This window comes from Hylaeus volcanicus, chromosome 2, assembly GCF_026283585.1.
Source record: "Hylaeus volcanicus isolate JK05 chromosome 2, UHH_iyHylVolc1.0_haploid, whole genome shotgun sequence".
Classification (NCBI taxonomy): Eukaryota; Metazoa; Arthropoda; class Insecta; order Hymenoptera; family Colletidae; genus Hylaeus; species Hylaeus volcanicus.
The window spans coordinates 2,342,095-2,361,014 of NC_071977.1; the positions used below are offsets into that span (position 1 = coordinate 2,342,095).

Here is an 18,920-nt window from a genome sequence, read left to right on the forward strand (position 1 = left end):
CCCGGAATATCGAGTTTCGTCCAAATCGAGTCACTTTTTATATTTTGCACGCCATATTGGGTCCGCCATGTTGAATTTTTATATTTTAAAATATGTGAATATGCGAGATTCGAAATTTGAACATTCGAGCAGAAACTGCGATCCATTACAGGGGGAGCAATATTGTTTGCGTATGACGCACACCCTAATTTCGACGTTCGAACAGTTTTAAACTAGATTTGTTTGCGCATTTAAATATGGCGCATTTAATTCATCCCTTTTTCCAATAACCAGCCATCCGAATAACTAATATTTGGTTAATCAACGTTCTCATCAATCGATATTTCGCTGTATTTATAAAACTACCACTGGAAAATACTCTTACACACTTACTCTTTACTCTTACTCTTTAAATACTTCTCTAATTCCTGTAATTATTAAAGGAAGACAATTTTGCACTCCGTTTGCACTCTGCAAACTATTGCGTAGTTTATGTTTCAATAGTTTGGTTTACAACTACAATATATATTTTTATTCGAGTGAATACTCTAGTAAATTCATATTCTTTTTACGTTCATTAATTAACAATGAAAATAAGGAATGATCAGGCTGTATATCTTTTAATAAATTCATATACGTTAACAAGATTTATAATAAACATACATACATAATAATTTCAATCAATTCTTCGGTATATTTAAACATTAGTTTCAGCAAATTTCCTATTAAATCTACTTATCAATTTTAGTCAATTCCTTTCACATACATTAATTCGAAACATTCTATTGCAACATGTAAAATAAAGTAGTCATCTTTACCAAACACCGTCTATTGACAAAGACATCCCCGTCAACTATATTGCCAAGTTCAACGGAACACCCCATCCACTATAACAAGAGTAATAAGCGGCCTGGGACAAAGGGTTGAAACCTGTCCACCGTCCATTAACGCTGTAAAAGAGGAAGAGGGCGACAACGTCCTCAAGGTTCTCGCGATCAAACGGATGTCAAGTTCAGCAGGGCTACAGGCTATTTCGCGGCGGTCGAAGAGGTTTCCTATTTTTCATAATGGAATAATATAGCGGGTATACTCACGAGATGAGAGTCCCTCGTGGTGAAAGTGATTGGGTCCGAGGCTCTTGGCTCCCGACAGTGGAAATCTATTTTGCCCCAAGCGGCAGCGCCCGCGGCTCCGCTTATGGCCGCCTCGATCAACTCCATTTTCACCTTCTCCGTAATGAATTCGACCTGCAAAAAACAAAACGGAAAAACATTTTCGTTACTTCGACCCCATGGCAACGCGACCGCTTCGATTCCACGGAGCGATATCTAACGGCTTCGGTATTTTTATATTTAATCCGAGTGAACGAAACGTAAATTCCTCGGCGAGATCATTATATCGAAATCCATCGGTTTTCAATAATACATATATATACATATATATATATTACATTAAAAATATATACATATATATACACAGTCCTCAAAATTTTGCCTAAAATATATTTGACGTTTACTACAATTACGTTGAACGAAATTATTTTGAATGCGATTATTTCGACGAATGAAATCCAATCTGTAAAAGCGAATTGGGCGAATGGAAAGTAAATATTTGAAAACAATCGTAATCACAGCTACAGATTCGCCAATCGAATAATAATAGAGGCGATAGCAATATCGATACAAAGTTAGCAATCAAGTATAGGTTGCGGAGGACAGAACAATTTCGCGTATTTTTGTTTGGCATTCGAATTTGGAATTTGGAATCGTACGACGAATGGTACAGGGGCAATTGAAAGGTAAATTCAGTTACACGATTATTAACGTACACATTAACATAGTAATTACGTATTAGCCAAGATTTATGTCTTTTATTGATCGCAGGCAATCGCGATTTACTCTCCCCGCGAGGGAGGCGGACATCATTTACCCCCTGGCCGTTAAAACCGCGACCGGTTAAAATTCGTTGCGTTTTTTAAATAGATTTACGATCGTTCCTTTTCAATGCCTCGCATGAACGATGTAATCGACCTAATTAATCGATCGGGTACTTATTAGTCGATAATAAAAGAGACAATTGGGGTCGCTGGTAGATCGATTACCAATGTGGAACCATGGGGACGGAAAAGATTTATTATTAATAAAATTTGCGACTTTAATTCACGACTGTTAATTGAAATTAGACCGGTGTAATTTACTCTCTGTCTCTATAGAGAGTAATTCTCTCTAAAAATACAACTTCAAAACAAAGCAAGAGAAAATTTCTATAACATTTCAGAAAAATCTCTCTCCTTGATCGTGTTTCCACTACCAACAAATATTAATTTAATCCTAATTCCTAACACTTTTTACTCGTACAAACGACCGTTTTCATTTATTTAACATTCAGAATTATTTCTTAGGGCTGCCACCCAAATGAAAATTTGCCAATTGAAACGCTAATGCTAAGCAGAAGCTAAAACAGTTCTTAACCCACCCCCGACTCTAGCGTTAAACGTCTTATTGAACTTTCCAAAGGTACGACGTGGTTCGCGACGACAGCAGCTATTAGATCAAAGCGACGTAACTCTTCATTAAGATATCTGGCCAATATTCGGCTATTCACACACGAAGTTTCGACGAGCGTTGACAAACGGGAAGACGGGGTGATATCGAGCGGAAAGCGCGCGCTGGAAGCTACTGGATCCATCAAAACCTCGGAAACCGCGGGAGACAGTATTATTTCAATACCGGCTGGGTCTTGTTTAAATTCGACGACGGAGAGTTGTAACAGACCTCTGGATCCTAGTGTAATCGCCGACGTTCGGAGCTTGAAATTCGCGAGTCGGAAACTCCGATTATTTACGTAGAGAAAGTTTGGTAATACTTGGCCCAAGATTGCTTGGGATATTATGGCGCCTAGTTTTCCTATCTGGTTTCCTTTCTTCAACGTTTTTCTTGCATCTGTACGGTTCGGAATGAGTTTCTTATTATTTGAATTGGTTCGAACGATAAGTTGATTCGAATTGTAACGAATAATAATAGAATACGATAATAGAATAGTTATTGACGAAGGAAATGTACACAAGAAACATTCGTGGTTCAAATATATTCTTTTCATTTTTTAGCCACAGGCTTCCAGAAATTTTGTTTTGAATTTTCTGTTCTATATTTTCAATTTTTATATATATTACAATACTCATGCTACGAATTTTGCCAACTCTATTTACATGAAAAGTGTAAGAAAAGATAGGAAAGCTATCGTAGCTCTTCCTAGTTGACAGAATAGAGCAAATAATTATTTTTAGAAAACTTACGATGGTGTATCAAGAATTTCATTTCGACCCTGGTTCATGGATTTATATTATTGTACTTTCTTAACTAATACTTCCTACGTTGCGCGGAAGTTCTAGTGTTCCAAAAGCATGAGAAATGCTGTTCCATAGCGTTTACACGCCAGAACTCGCATCGCTGCGACAACAGTACCAGGAAAACACCGAGCTGGCTCGATGGGTTTCTCAGCACTAGCGCAAACAATTCCGTATAAATAACGTTTAATTTTCCACCGACGGAGGGAGATTCCTTCAACCATCTACCGAAAGGTATCGATTATCCCGCCGATGTCTGTATAGTTAAACAAATAATAATATCCCACGGAAAAAACCTCGGAGGTTATATTTTCCCAAAGGTTTGGCAATGGGTCGAAGATCTTGCGTTGCTGGCGCAAAATGAAACTTGCGACAATATTCGAAAAAAAACCGTGTACACAGTACGCCAAAAGTTTTGAACACTTTCATCTTTGAAATAAAAAATGATTTGTCGTTTACACTTTGTCGATGTAACGTACTCGAACAGAGTATTCCGCCTCATGATTAAAGTATTGCGAGTGAAGAATTAAATTAATTACAATAAAAAGCGAGACAGAATATATTTTCTTAACATTGAAATATTTAAAAAAAAATTGTTAACAGCGATTAATTCTACGTCTCTAACTATAACAGTATTAACAAATGTTTAATTCTAATTCTCCATATTTTTTCAATACTGACTTTTACATTCAAAAGGTTATGTTTCCTTGAAAAAGGGAAGCTTTAGAACCTCTCACGTTATTTTGAATACATTCGTGCAATTTAATAACATCATATTATACTCAAGTAATGCAATTTCAATATAAAAGAGTAAAACATCGAAAGTAACGAATACGTATGCACGAAAGTCGTTATTTCTCCGATGATCGAAGGGCTCTGCAAACTTTTGAGCGACAGAGTGTACGCGCAGCTCTTTTCTTCAGGACCAGTATCGAACTGGCTCTTTATTTCGCGTACCGTTTCATGAGAGAGAGAAAAAAAAGCGCAGCGAAAAGAAAGGGACGGAGAGTGGGACGCGGGTCGGGGGTAGGGGGATTGCTGCCATTTAAATTTCCTTGACAAATGCACGCGCGTATTTTAATATTTCACTTTTTCCCTCGCGATATTTTTCATTATCATGCTCCGTTCCCTTTGAATTCGCGTTCACTGGAACTCGAAGTATATGGCGACGTACAATTTCAGGACTCCTTTTTTTCTCGTTCCCTTTCTTTCTTTTTTTTCAGAATGTCAGCGTAACGTCGAGTGTCGCGAAAATGTAAACGACTGCGTAATTTGAAACGTTCTGTGTTGAGAATTACCCGAACTCACGGAAATATAAAATAATATTAAAGTAAAGAAAAGAGAAATGTAAAAGTAAAGTCAGAACGGTGAACCTTATTACGCCAGAAAATAAAAATAAATAAAACTGATGCGTGGAAAAATGATTCAGTACGAATATACGTTTGAACGAGTATCGCTTAATTTGTTTGACAATACTACTCGTTAATAATTGTATCGTAATGTTTCGATATTATGTTTTGTTAATTTTCGGGCACTTTTTGGTAACTGTAATATTGTTTCAGCGGATTTGGAAGCAATTTTCCGCGCGCTAAAACGTGTCCGATAAATTATTGATATTTACTACGCGTAAATTACCTTCAGCCCAACAGTGTTGTTATTAGGCAGCCGTTTAATTAACGATGAAAGCTTTCTAAATATTAATTTTTCAATAATCGTGTTATAAACATCCTTTTTTATTCTCCGCCTGTTAATAAATCTGAAATACTAGTTTGTGTGTTACTGGCCTTAAATACGCGAGTAATTAAAAAGTTTGACGCGTAAACAATCGGGAACAATTTCATTGTAGCGTGCACCGTAATTAAAGGCGAAAAAACATTTAATCTGGAAATCTCTGCTCCTTTATTTATAATAGCCTCTCAGCATTTTGTAGTAATTTCACGCTCAACTCTTTATAACAATTAACGTAATCGACCTGAGAAGACTATTAATTTATAATAAAATAAAGAATGGCATGACAATCTAATTATAGAACGATTTTTTATATCAAAATACACCGAAAATTTGCGATACATTTTTCATAAAGGAGGCTTCGTTTTAAAGAAAATTAATTTTAAATATTCGTTGGGCGCGTTGGAAGTTACAGATAGCTAACGCGTCTGACCGTTGCACACTATTTCAACTTATTCAATTGCTTGTAAACATCGATGATGCTTCGACGCTGTTTGTTTTAATCTTTTACTACCAGCAAATGGATAGAATGAATGGAATATCTTCGGATGACAGTATAAGTGAAATTATCGAGTAATAGTCAGACACGCTAGGCAGTCCTGTTCAGCCTCGAGAGTTCCATGAATCTTTAAAATCAATTTTCTCGAAAACGAAGACACACACCTAACAAATTCTATTCTACATTTTCATTTAAATTTTACATGAAATTGCATTTCAATCTGCCAACATCCTCTATATGCCATATTTTCGGCAACATTCGTGTTATACCAACGAAGTAGAATTAACAGGTAAAAGTCAGCCACTTGATCAGACCTCGTGCTCAATGATAAATATTTAAAATCTATCTTCTCGAAAATGGGGACGCGTTTCAGTAAATTTTATTCTACATTTTCCGTTAATTTTAAAGCGTAGAAACACTTTTGGCTGTTGATAGTAGATTTTGCTAGTATCCTGTGTATTCTATCGATGCGAAACTCTGTCTTGGATCTTTAGAAGCGAAGCAAGGTATAATTATAATTTACTACGATAAAAGTAATTAAATATAAAGTTAAATTTTCCAGTATTAATTTAACGAATCAAAAATTCTAATAATTTAACTCTTTACGTTAGCGTACCGATTCACATTCTCTAACGCTAGTATTATTAAATAATAATAATTAAGTAACATTTACAACAAGACGAAAGCAAGATCTTGCTATCACACGTTTCGGTCCACTTTGATACGTACACGGTAATTATACAAAACCGGTAACGCGTTTAGTTAAAGTTACGATTCACTTTGCAGATCTCGACCAGTTGTTTACAGACTACCTGCATTTCGGTGCTAGCCAGCCAGTCGCCGAGAAACGGGATTTTGTTGGACACACGTAAAATTGATCGTAGCTGCGCCAAAGGTAATTGGTCGCTCAAGGCCATTTTGCCGGCTGTGAATCATGCCAGATACGACCTGCACCTTTGCGCCGTGCTAGTTAGCCCCTTCGTTTGAGGGACAGAGAACGGACGTCTGGAGAATTGCGAGAAGAGAGCGTTGGTAGCGAAACGGCGAGGTGCGGGGGCGGTGGCCTCGAGCGGTCAATTGATTACTCGGCTAAGTAAATCGTAAAGCACAGAAAGTACCCATTTGCGAAGCACTTACGCGAGGTGAGAACCAACAAAGCGAGCGGGAAGAAGCGTGAAACACCCCCAAATAATATATTATAGAAAACGTGGAACACGTTTGTTACTAAATTGAAAAGAGACGCTCGTTTCAGGAGTAGGAAAAAGAAATTTTGATGAAAATAAAGACGTGTAACAGTTCAAGAAGTTTTTGAGAATAAAAAGATTCAAGAAGTATTTAAGAATGTGCTGAACATAAGTACCTAGATATTTTCTTCGCGAAAAGAAAGACGAACGCTAAAAGGCATAAATCCTCCAGATTCTCTTGTGTAAGAAGCCACTTTTCTCATTCAAGAAAAGATCGCTTCCGGAATAGAAAAATGAAAATTGTTCTAGAAATGTTGTTCGCGAACGAAGGATAAGAGCCAAAGAAACTCGGCGGAGGGCTCTTTATTCCGTGGCTCGTTAAAACGCGCTGGAAATAAGGTTAACGTGCATACGAGATAAAGCGAGTGAACGCGCAGGCACCACGGCTGACGAATAAAAAGAGCAAAAGGAAAGCGTTGCGATGTGGGAAATAATTAATAACACGTTAACCACAGGATCTACCGCGGTAGACAGCACATCGGCGACAGCAATTTTCATATTAAGGTAATTGGCGCGATGACGAAGCTCCGACTCGTCGATTGGCCACGGGGAAAAAGTTACCAAAGAAACGGGGTTAATGAATTAAAGCCACCAACGGGGGTTGTTTGTCCGTTGGTCCCTGGAATACGATTTTCCACAATTTCACCTAATACCTTTGTCACGTTCGTAATTAGTACTATCAGGAAACCCTGATGAACTGTTTTAATTTTATATGTTATGCAGTGATTTTCAAATCTACAATTGTCATTTTTTTTTATTGCGACACCAAGAAATAATCGATACTTCTACGACATTCGCTTTATTTGCGATTTTAACAGAGAAACCATAATGTTTTCCTTTGGTAAAGTAATTTTATCTACATAATTAGTACTTAGTAGAATTAGTAATTAGTACTATCAGCAAACCCTGATGAACTGTTTTAATTTTATATGTTATGCAGTGATTTTCAAATCTACAATTGTCATTTTTTTTTATCGTGACACCAAGAAATAATCGATACTTCTATGACATTCGCTTTATTTGTGATTTTAACAGAGAAACCATAATGTTTTCCTTTGGTAAAGTAATTTTATCTACGTAAAAAATTCCTTGTCTTCTTGATTTTAAAATCTGTATGTCTTTAACACGTGTAATTAATAATTCGGTCACAAGTTAATATCACTTTGAACATCTCTGTTCTTCGCAAGAAAAATAATTAGCGCCTGGTGAGGTTATGGATTTTGCATTTCATAGGTTCGAGCACGCTTCGAAATAGTTTTCCAATTCTACCAACGAGGATATCACGAATTTCGAACATTTACGGTACGTTTATGCAGGATATTACGCTATGGGAAGACAACAACGCGAGGTTTTATCTTTTAATGAAACGAGGCGTCGCGAGACAAAACGACGAGCAATAGACGTTACGATGCGGTCGTGGTAACGATAACGAATTAAAAATGCACAAGTGCAGTTGCAATCGCTGCAACTTTGCTGCTTTCGGATTTTGGTCAGTTCGCGCGTGCGAGGTGAAATATTAAACGGTGTAACAACGTTCGTATTCGGTACCGTTTGCTTAAAAGTGTGTTTAACTTTCTTTTCGTGTAATTATTAGTAAAGCTCTGCAAATAGAAATAATTAGGAAAAATAAACAAAATGGAACATGGCTATTAGAATCATGAAATAATAAATAATACAAATATTAATCGATGAATGAGAGTAAAAGTATGAAATTGTGAATGAAAATAAGAAATAAAAAGTAATATTGAATCTCGCAACATTATGCCTTTGCAAAAGTCTTCCATAAAAGCGCAGTAATTTGTGAAGATTTCACATAAAATGAAGCCTCCAATTTATTTTTCCTGAATTATGATTTAGAGATATGAATTTAATCAGCTAATACTTCCTACATATATTCTATCATAAATAATACTATATTTTAATTTACTTTTCCATGCTATTTGAGTAGAAAACTTCGAATAAAAGTGCATTCCTGAACAATTTATGCATAAATTCACCTTCCATAATTAACGCAAAATGTCAACCGACCACAAAAATTGTGCCTCAAGAATCGCTAAAAATTCGACTATAAAAATTCCATAAAATTTCCAGTGCTGGTACATGCTCCGATCCATTTTTACAGCAAGTTTCCTCGGTCTGAGCTATCACGACACCTGCGAAACACGTTCCCCTAAGCGCTTTGCATCGACGCCTCGCGGAGGTACTGATCGGCCGCTCCCGGTGCCGCGCCGCCGGAATAAGTCGCAAAGTGGATCACATCGATCCTGGATCGGGTCTCACCTTTCTGAGGCATCCAACGAAGTTGTTGATCCCTTTGGCGCCCTGCAGGGACCTGGCGTCGGCGCCTCCGCCCACCAGCAGTCGATCGCTCGCGAAATGTGTGAACGAGCCCGCAGTGTGTCCGTGCTCCGCGTAAATCCCATCGACGATGGCGGAGAGCTGCAACACAGCCCATGGGGGGCAAAGTTCGTGAGGGCTTTCCGAAAAGTTACGCTCCCTCCACTCCCTCCTCCCTCCCTTTCCCCGACAACGAGAGCTTAAAAGCGTCGTCGGCTGGAACCCGATTTCAGATTAAAGTGCAGCCAACTCGTCCCGAGACGAAGACACGGTTCGACGCGAGGGATTAAATTTCCTCGAGGCTTTGGCCGACGAAGAATTCCGTCGGACACGCGTGTCATTTTCCAGAGACTCGCGACTTTCGAAGCGTTTTGTCGTCTCAAGAATCGAGATAGAGTGCACGTATCTGCAGGCTGATTCGAAAATGGTTTTCGAGGAAAGTTCGAGAGGTGCCTCGATCGTTGCAGGAGTTGGAGACTAAAATATGTTTGCAACGATCGAGGTCCGTGTAGTAAAATGAGTAACTAATTAAATTGAAAAGGTAACTTACGTATCATAATATTAAATGAAAGGAATGAATGCTTTAGCGAGTCTGTATTTAATTAATTTTCAATTTTAATTAACGAATGCAATTTTTCTTTGGTTGGCGTCGAGGAGCACTCTACAGAATCATGGTGTTCGTCACGGATTCGTTTGCGGACTCGCCAGTTAGAGTTTACCATTTTAGCAGATAATATCTCAGACCGACCGATTATTTTCTGTCGATGACAACGTAGGCAAATTAGCTGACTCGGTAAGAATTGTTAATGTAGGACATTCGGTCGGTAAGGCTTGATAATACAGGACACTCCGTTGGTAAGGTATGGTAACGTAGAACTTCTACTCGGTAAAACTTTGTAATATAGGGCGTTCAGTCGGTAAGGCTCGGTAATGCACAATACTCCGATGGTAAGATATAGTAGATCATAGTAATTACGGAGGAGAAGCGACAGCGGTCGTTGTTCCCTGTCACGGTCAAGATCTTCTTCCTTGTTAATTAACGATCGTTGATGGTGTAAAAACGGACGGTAGTTTCGGACGAACCATCCACGGAATTCTCTTTATCGCGACCCGTCACGCCGAGGGACGTTGCGTCATTGTGAGAGGCGCGCTGAGACTAATCGGTGTAAAAACAGTATTCGCGCGAAAAACGGGGAATTCCCGCGAAAGCGATGCTTGGATGATTGAAGAGGGGAAATGGGAAAAGTTGTAAGCGTCGCGGGAGGCTATTTGTTTCATCCGTTTGTTCTTCCGGTTTATTGAATCGCGATGCGGAAGCAATGCGATGAATCTCGGAAAGCCAGGTCACTCTGGTAACTTCCGTGTCTCGCTCGACAGCTGATAACTGCTCTAAACGTCTGGGGAGCGCGCAAGGTTAGACATAATTGTTACTTCGTCGGTGTTTCAGATTTTTGTATGGAAATTTGTATGGAGAAAGGTTTTCACCAACAGTTTTCACTTTTTGGTAAAGCTTGGAAATGTAGAGAACTCGGTCGATAAGAGTTGGTAGTGTAAGGCGTTCAGTCGGTAAGGGTCGATAATACAGGGCACTCCGTTGGTAAGGAGTGGTAATGTAGAACGTTTAGTCGGTAAAACTTGGTAATATAGGGCGTTCAGTCAGTAAGACTCGATAATACAGAACCACTTCTGGTGGAAAGATATACCAGATCACTCGCTCGGTAAAACTCGGTGATATTGAATACTCGCTAGGTAACACAGGTTACCCTGCAGCTAATGAAGAGTATTCAAGACACGCTTGACGCAACAAATTCCTATTGCCATTCCTATTGTTATTTTGTCCATTTTTTAATTTCTTAATGATTACTGAAGGGGTTAAATTACACAAGCATGACTGAAATACACAGCTCCGACAAACAGCAAAATTTCTCTTTCGAGATAGAAACTCTCAAGACGGACAACTGCTCGAGAATCGACGATGTTCTCCTGGCAGCTCGACCCAGAAGAAATCCACCACGTGCCAAGCGATGTTCCGCGGAGCCCTAGAACACGATATCCTTAAACGAGCGTCTCGACCGAAGAGCAAAGTGGCTGGGAAGCCCTCCATCGAAGCCCGGGCACAATATCCGCCATCGCGGCGAGGATGGGCAAACATCGTAATGCACCTCTCGACTTGCCACAGTCGACGAACCTTCGGCTGGGAAGGGTCCCGCGAGCCCCTTAACGAACCGCTCTACCCCTTAATTTTATCACGGAAGAGTTCCCCACTCCATCCGAGATCTGTTTGCTCGCGAAGAAACATCCGAGATAAGACCGCGGGAATTATGAAGAGATTGCTCGGCTGCGGTCCAAGGAAAAGCATCCTTCGCTGGAGAGCAGACTAATTACGGGAACGAAAAGCGCCAGGCTTCGGGGGGTTGGCAGGATGGGGAGGGCTGTGGAGGGAGCCTGGCAAAGTCCTTCCGACCCCTGGATTTCGACGTCGGGGCGGAGGACTTCGACCGGGGCTCCCAGGGAAAAGAGAGGCCGAAAAAGGAACGGAAAAAGGAACGGTACAGCCGAGAGATAACGACTATCGACGCCTTGCCGTGAACTTGTAATGGACCACTCGACGCCGTTCTCCGTCGGAGCAGACCCTTGCTTAAATGCTGAGTTTTATGGTGGTCGTTTCCAGTGACGGAGGGGCAGAGAGGGGCGGCGCCAAGAGATAAATCCTCTCGGTTAGCGGTATATGATTTCGCGGATTGACGGCTAGCTCGACGTAGCGTGACCTGTTTCGTACGGGATTGAAAGGGAAGGGATTTAATAGGCGTCAGCCGAGTAACTCGTTTACCTTTAGCGACGGACAGGAATGGTTCCGGGAAGTTGTACTCGATTTGTTGCGGGAGGATGTCGGTAGTTTCTTTGTAGAGGTGCGAGGATTCGTTTTTCTTACCCAGCTCCAAGAATGGAGGGCATTCAAGGTCATTCGAAATGAATCACAGATGAAAATGACAGTCACTTGAATATATCGATATCGAAATGAATAGATCTTCTGGTAAGTGTCGAATGATTCCAAGTGGTATTTTGAGCGATTTAATTTTTAAGTAGTCAATGAGATATCTAAGATACAAACGAAATTAAATTCATCTAGTCTTTGCTTCATACATACTAACAATATAGCGTGAATTATTTGAAAATTATGAATTATTCTGTGAAAATTGACGAATATACCTTGTCCTATTAATGAAAGTAATATTAATTCTATGTATGCATGTTTATTTCTTCATTTATTCCTCATCTTACCTTGAACCTTAATTTTACCTTAACTTTTCCAAACTTGGAAACTAGTTAATTATAAGAAAAATTCAAAGTAGAAGTAGTTTCATAAATGAAAGCAAACTCCTTGATCGATAAATTAACTTGCCTTAAACAAGAAATTCCATATACAAAATATTTATCTCCATTTAGTCTCAATCTACCCACTTCAAATAACTTGTTGTTAAACCTACACAAAAAATCGAAATAACAGCACGAACGATTCGGTGGTAATATTCATTAGTTAGTATGAATTCCAGAGAATTTTGTTCTTCATTCCCGCGTTACGACGAATCTCGAGCAGCGCAATTAGACGGATTGATTGGCTTAATTAAAAAGTTCCACGTCGGTTTTGCCTCGAACCCGGATTGCGCTACTCTAAGCTGGTATTACATACCACACCCACCGCTAACCTCCCGTGCGATTAACCTCGTCAATTAATTTCTCTGGCCACGGGAGACAATTGTTCCCGAGCAAAAACTTTCGTCTTGCAAAGGCTACATGGTCTATCTACCTATTTTTCGACAGTACCAATGATCATTTGTGCTTTTGCCGTTAAAAAAAAAATTAAAATTAATCCATTTCATATATTTTAACGAACATATTAAACGTACATATATGGACCTGTACATTAAAATAAATGTCTGGAGCAATCACGGCCCTAAAAAAGTCATTTGATGCACCTTTTGAACGTGCAAGTCGTTGTATCTCGGCTGATGGAGAATATTTTGAATACACAAAATGATTACGTCAAGATTTTTTAACGAGTCCTATTATTTTTAAAGCCACTCCGGGTTAGTTTTGGGACAGAGGGTGTCCCAACTTGTAGATCCACAGTCTAATCGCCGATACCACGTGTACCTAACATCGTTTCATAGCGAATCAGCTCGTCCGATGCGTTAAGCTTCCAGAGGAATCACCTTAAGCATCGACCACTCACTTCATCGCTACGTCATTCCTCTTGAATCAACTTCGCCAACTTTCCTGATGGCCACGGGTCCTGATCAGAAGAAAAATCCCTTCTTTCCCCCCTAACAGCGAACTTTCCACTTACCCAGGCATATCGATTCGTTTTCCCCCCAAAGCCGCGGCGGACTCAAGCATTCCCGTTAAGTCCACGTTCAACTTATCGCGGTGCTTTCTATTGCTTCTTCGATGCTTCCAGCGCGTATCAAGCGTCCCAAGAACGCACCGCTCTGATTAAAACTTCGCGGAACGGAATTCGCGAGACTCGATCCGAGAAATTCTTCTCCCTTGTTCCGTCTATGGCACGGCGGGCAGAAGTTCAGCTGTTGCTCGAAGCGTGTTCGTCGTGTCGCGATAATATTCATTCGTCACGTGGAATTCGACAAATGGCAATTCCGCTCGCGAACGTGTCGCCGGTTGTTACAAATGGCTGGGAAGTTCCCGTGGAAAACAGACACGAGCTTTAAACCGACACAGCCGCCGGGGACCTCGCGGATGTTAAGTAGAGTGTCAAAGTTTATTCTGCGTTCCTGCCCCTCTCCGGAATCGAAATTTCTTGTTCTTTGGGGGGGGAGTGGGGCAGGACGAGATGCGCGAGACTCGCTCCAGGGTCGCAGTTCTCAAACTTCCGCACAATTAAAACTTACACGTGCCACAATCAAGGCGAAGAGCGACTCTTGTCTCGCGGAAACTTCGGAATATCGCGGCGCAGACGAGCGAAGATCCTCGCGACGGAAGTCTGGAGCGAGATAGGCGCGATCAGCGAGTATCTTCGCGCGGAGTCGAGCGATATTCTTCCGCGGACGATGTTCCAGACGTCTTAGCATTGAACGTTGTGGAATTTTGTGATTGATGATAATTTTAGACGTGGGATAATTACACTAGCTTACAAACAAAAAAATGTACATTCAATGACACAATTTATTTCTTATGTATTTTGGTCCGCTAAACTTGAAAATCGCGATGAAACATTTTTCTATGGGTAGGTTCTTTTTATATGAATTTTTGAATCTTTTTTGCCTCCATGTATGAAATTTTTACTCAAAGACTGTCACAGATACGGGATGTTTCTTTTTTTGTATCGATGAAGAAGGACAAGACTTTCATAGTAACGATTAAAATGCTTGCGTTTTTTTATTACTTTCTCAAATTAGCTTCGAGCACTTCCCGCGCAAAGCAATCCTTTGTCTCCGTTCTTTGCGAATATTCGTAACAAGTTTAATTCTACCTTCTTTTGAAGAAATATCCTTAAGTTCAACGCGTTTAAATAACTGATTTTCGCGATTAAGCGAATTCGCCAGCCGCGGACTCAAAATTTTATGAAATTCCTCCGCGGGACAAACCGAACGGAAAGCGGGGATTGCCGCGACTCTTTGTCGCTCGTTAAATTGCGACACATTGTTGGCGAAATTTTTATTCCGTACTGCCGTGGAATGTATCGCTGGAATGAAAATGGCTGGGCATGTTGAATCGGTGAAATTGCACGGGACCGAAATCGTTTAACGAAAGGTTAAACAATGGGCAGCTAGGTAGTGGAATATGATTTAGAGTGCGGTGCAATTTGTAAAACGTTTCGATTTTAGGCGAAAAAGTAATCTTTATACGCGAGACAAATTTCGGGAACTCTTTTCGTGTGTTTTTCGGAATAAAGTAGTTCGAATGGAATATACGCGCTGTTATTCGATCGTAGATCCGCAAAATTAGATTGTAAAAAAGAACTACGTAATTGATTAATGAAATCAAACTCTTCGAAATTTAACACACTGAACTTCATTTTTAATATCGGGCACGAACTTATGCAATCGTCCATCATAAGAACATGTGTATTATATAAGTTCGTTGGATAAAAAGAAATAAATGAAATAATTATTTGATTATTGAATACAATCATAAACTTAGAGGCAGAGTACAACGAGGAATTAATTACGTTGCTTTGACGTATTCGACGAGGCATCTTTGATCACGAATTACAAAAGGAACGAATGTAGATTAATTTAGATTTATATTGGAATTAAACAAATTTTGCTTTGGATTAAACAACTTTGATGCGTATTACCTACATTCGTTGTAATAAAAATTTGTCGAATAAAACTGCAAATTTCGTTGGGTTAGCAGCATTAAGGTTTTCAGTCCCGTCGCGTAAAAGGTCCACAGCGTTAAAAGTTCATCAGAAAGCTGCGCCGTGGTTGGAAATTGAATCGTGTATCAAACCGCGTGTGTACAGCGTGGCTTTTTCACCAGTTCAGGATGGCGCTTCGTGGCCCCCTAGACGGCCATAAGAACAGCTTTTGTGAACAGGCTTAATGCGAGCAAAGCCGGAGGAAAATTTCCCCAAGCCACTTCCTCCTCATCGAGACACTGACGGCGAGCCAGGTGGATAAAAACCGCATAAAAAAAGAAAAACCGGAGAATCCCTGTACCTCATTCTGATGGCATCGTAAAATGTGGGTCGCGAAGTACTCGAGGACCTTCGCCGCAGTTTCGGATCGTTGATCCTGGCGCGCGTCCTCGAGGAAATTGATCGAATTACTCGACTGTAACCATTAAATATGAACCATTGAATATGAATGGTGCTCATTACTTTTTTTCACGTATCATTTCATGTCGACTCGTTCGGTGCAGTTGAGAAGGTGATCAGTTTAGATGGCGCAGAAATATTTTGTATTGTTTTTATAAAAGTAGTAGCTTAATGTATCGTTTTCAACGATACCGAACCATTCGTGCGTGTAGTTTTAGTTCTTGAGTTATTCTAAATATCGTAACCTGATAAGAATTACTGCAATTGTGGATAAATATTTAACATTAAATTTTTCTTTCATTTACGACGATAATGTTATTATAAGATTCATGGGAAATATGTTTATCAAGCTGCCTTATTGCACGTACATTTATTATGTTGTATCAAATAATTTGTAAGATATATTATGTTTGTAAGTTATTATTGGCATACTTTACGCAGTATTCGTAACGAATACTACAGTGAAATAAAATTACGAGCAAAAAATCACCCTGATTCCATCATATCCAGAATCCACAAGCCGATTTTCTATTTTTAGTTCCAGACACAGGCTCGTGTTCCAGTTTCTAAAATGACTCCGTACAGGCATCGGCGTCGTTCAATTTAAATTTTGCTCAGCAACAGGCAAGTATTTTCAGTAAACTTCGAATCCCCTTACCGTCGATGTCGAACGAGATAGGCGCCGAATGTTCGGCCGTTATTGCGTGTACGTTTCAAGCTAACGTCAGCTTCCACGAGTCACATTAACTTTCGGGAAATCTTACTCGGCGAGGAAATCGCGTTAAGCAATTTTCCGAGAACCGTAGCGAACGACGTTTTCTCCCTCGCCAACTTTTTACTTCGCCGCCAACGCGAAAGCGCGCCCCTGTCATCGCACGTGACTGGTAATTCCATTTTCAACATGCACCCGTACGGAACGTGTACTTACATTCCGAATAGCATTTTCGCAGCATTTTACGGCGAGGTTCCTCTCGAGGACCTCCAACAAAGGAGTTTCTCGAGAGCTCTCAAAGAAGACCGATACATTAAAAACCATTCCTAACGAATGATCATCGTTCATCTTCGCTGCTCCTTTAAAAACAAAGAGAAAGCAAATTCTTTGCCACTGATCGACGTGTGGATACTCCCGCTGTTTGAGAGGTACACCAGTAATTGAGTAAAAACCTTAGCTGTTCTCTTTTTTCTTAACTCGGCGGGAAAGCTGTTTGATCGAAGAAATATCGACTACGAGTCGAGTTAATCGCGTTAAACAATTTTCCAGGACGCAGCGGCATCGCCGCAGGATCCGAGGTCCGATTCCGTTTGGCGTACCCTTGAATACGAATTAGCGGTCTCGAATGGAAACTGTGCTGCCCGATGGAAAGCAGGCAGACGAGGTCAGGAAGGGGCAAACGTATGGGTTTGCGGACCAGGTAAATTACTGCGTGGGGGTTTCCAACGCGGGCGCAGTTTACTTGTTTCATTAATTCTCCCTCTCTCTGTTCCGTGCTCGCGGTTTCTGCTTTCCGTTCTTGCTTCTCCTTGCTCCTTCTTTTTTTTAAGTTTTTCCTCTTATTACCATGTCGCCTTTTTCCGGACTTTGTCCCGCATTCCACCTTAACGTCGTTTCATTTGTTCCCGTGGAACCTTTGGCGTCGCACGCCCTTATCTCCACGTTCGCTCTCGAGAGAATATTCCGTTGTAAAGAAGGGCATTGCTTTCTGAATTTCTTACGCGAATACTATTTCTGACAGCCTTCCGAAACTTTGCATACTTATTTATACGTGGCTCGAAGGTTTGTATATTTTTTCATGCGAGGAAATGCGTAGCAATGCATCCAGTGAATATTTTGGCGAAAGTGCATCGATGAGAAATGAATAAAATCCGTTGTGAATTTTAAAATTAGAATTGGATTTGAACTATTATCTGGATCTAATAGTGAATCCCTTGCGTTCATCTTTGTGACAGAATATTTCAAAATTACTTTTGTGAGACATTTGATTACTGATTTTAATAATAAATTTTGATTTTTTTGTATACACATTTCATGTACTTCTATGTACTTTGGTTATTCTTAATTAGTCAGTTAATTGTTTTCCTGTACCGATGTTTTTATATTTAGACGTATAAAGTAATATTCAGAATGTTCGTGCGATTGTTTAATTATAGAGATATATAGGTGAAATTAAATGTGGTTTAAATTCGTTTAAAACTGTAAATAAAAATTACAAAAATTTGCAAATGTATCCCATGTAGGATAGATAGAAATTCCACGATAGAAATGTAATATAACTTATGACAATATAACTTATTCCTTATAATAATATAAAGAATAAGTGTAAGAACTAGTAAAGTAAGTGGAAGAAAATAAATACTTGCTTTGGAATGCGAACAGTAAAAAGTGAGAAAGGAATTGCGAAGGCTTCTGACGAAGAAAGAAAATTCTGGGATGTATGATCGAAACCGAAGAAAACGTGCGTAAGTGTGTTCCAAGTCCAGCGCAAGCATTTTGCGAAATGTTTGCCTGCTGAAGCATCGCAGAACTAACGACACATTAATTAAAGTCGCGAAACTCGAGCCGCGAGTCGCGGTCTGGACCACATAGTTGGCGCCAACATTTAAATTACTTTACACCCGAATGAGTAAAATGTACAGGGAGTGTCGCCAACTTTCGGGAATTTTAAATCACAATACCAACGGCTCGGCGGCACGTTAATTAAGGGGTTACGCGAGTTTGGAGACGTGAAATTATTCACGGCTCTTTAAACATTTATTGCAGCGGAACGAAATTTTCGAAAGCTTTACATTCGCGGTACGCAAGTCTGCGTCATTCGTCAAGTACGAATTAATTTTTCTTCTCTTTCGAATATAAAAGCTACGTATATCGTGTCGCTGACCTTTTTCTCTCAAAGTAGCCAAGCAACGCTTTTCTTCCGACTGCATTTACAAATGTTGACATTTCAAATAAAATAGTCCCGGTAGAATAAAATGCAAAATATACGTTTGCCTTCGGTGGCTTCCAAAGACGAC

The 18,920-nt window shown here is 39.9% G+C and overlaps 1 protein-coding gene and 1 long non-coding RNA gene across 2 annotated transcripts in view; one reads left to right on the forward strand and one right to left on the reverse strand.

Annotated features, from left to right (window-relative positions):
- Positions 1 to 18,920, reverse strand: part of LOC128872715 (neurexin-3b) — a 347,065-nt gene that overhangs the window by 110,665 nt on the left and 217,480 nt on the right. Inside the window, exons 8-9 of the mRNA XM_054115691.1 lie at positions 9,077 to 9,235; positions 1,074 to 1,226 (exon numbers count right to left, since the gene is read on the reverse strand). Coding sequence (XP_053971666.1) covers positions 1,074 to 1,226; positions 9,077 to 9,235 — 312 coding nt within the window. The remainder of the gene's footprint in view (positions 1 to 1,073; positions 1,227 to 9,076; positions 9,236 to 18,920) is intronic.
- LOC128872717 (uncharacterized) overlaps positions 1 to 18,920 on the forward strand; it is a 41,082-nt gene that overhangs the window by 18,699 nt on the left and 3,463 nt on the right. Inside the window, exon 2 of the long non-coding RNA XR_008456240.1 lies at positions 17,173 to 17,323. This is a non-coding gene — a long non-coding RNA (uncharacterized LOC128872717). The remainder of the gene's footprint in view (positions 1 to 17,172; positions 17,324 to 18,920) is intronic.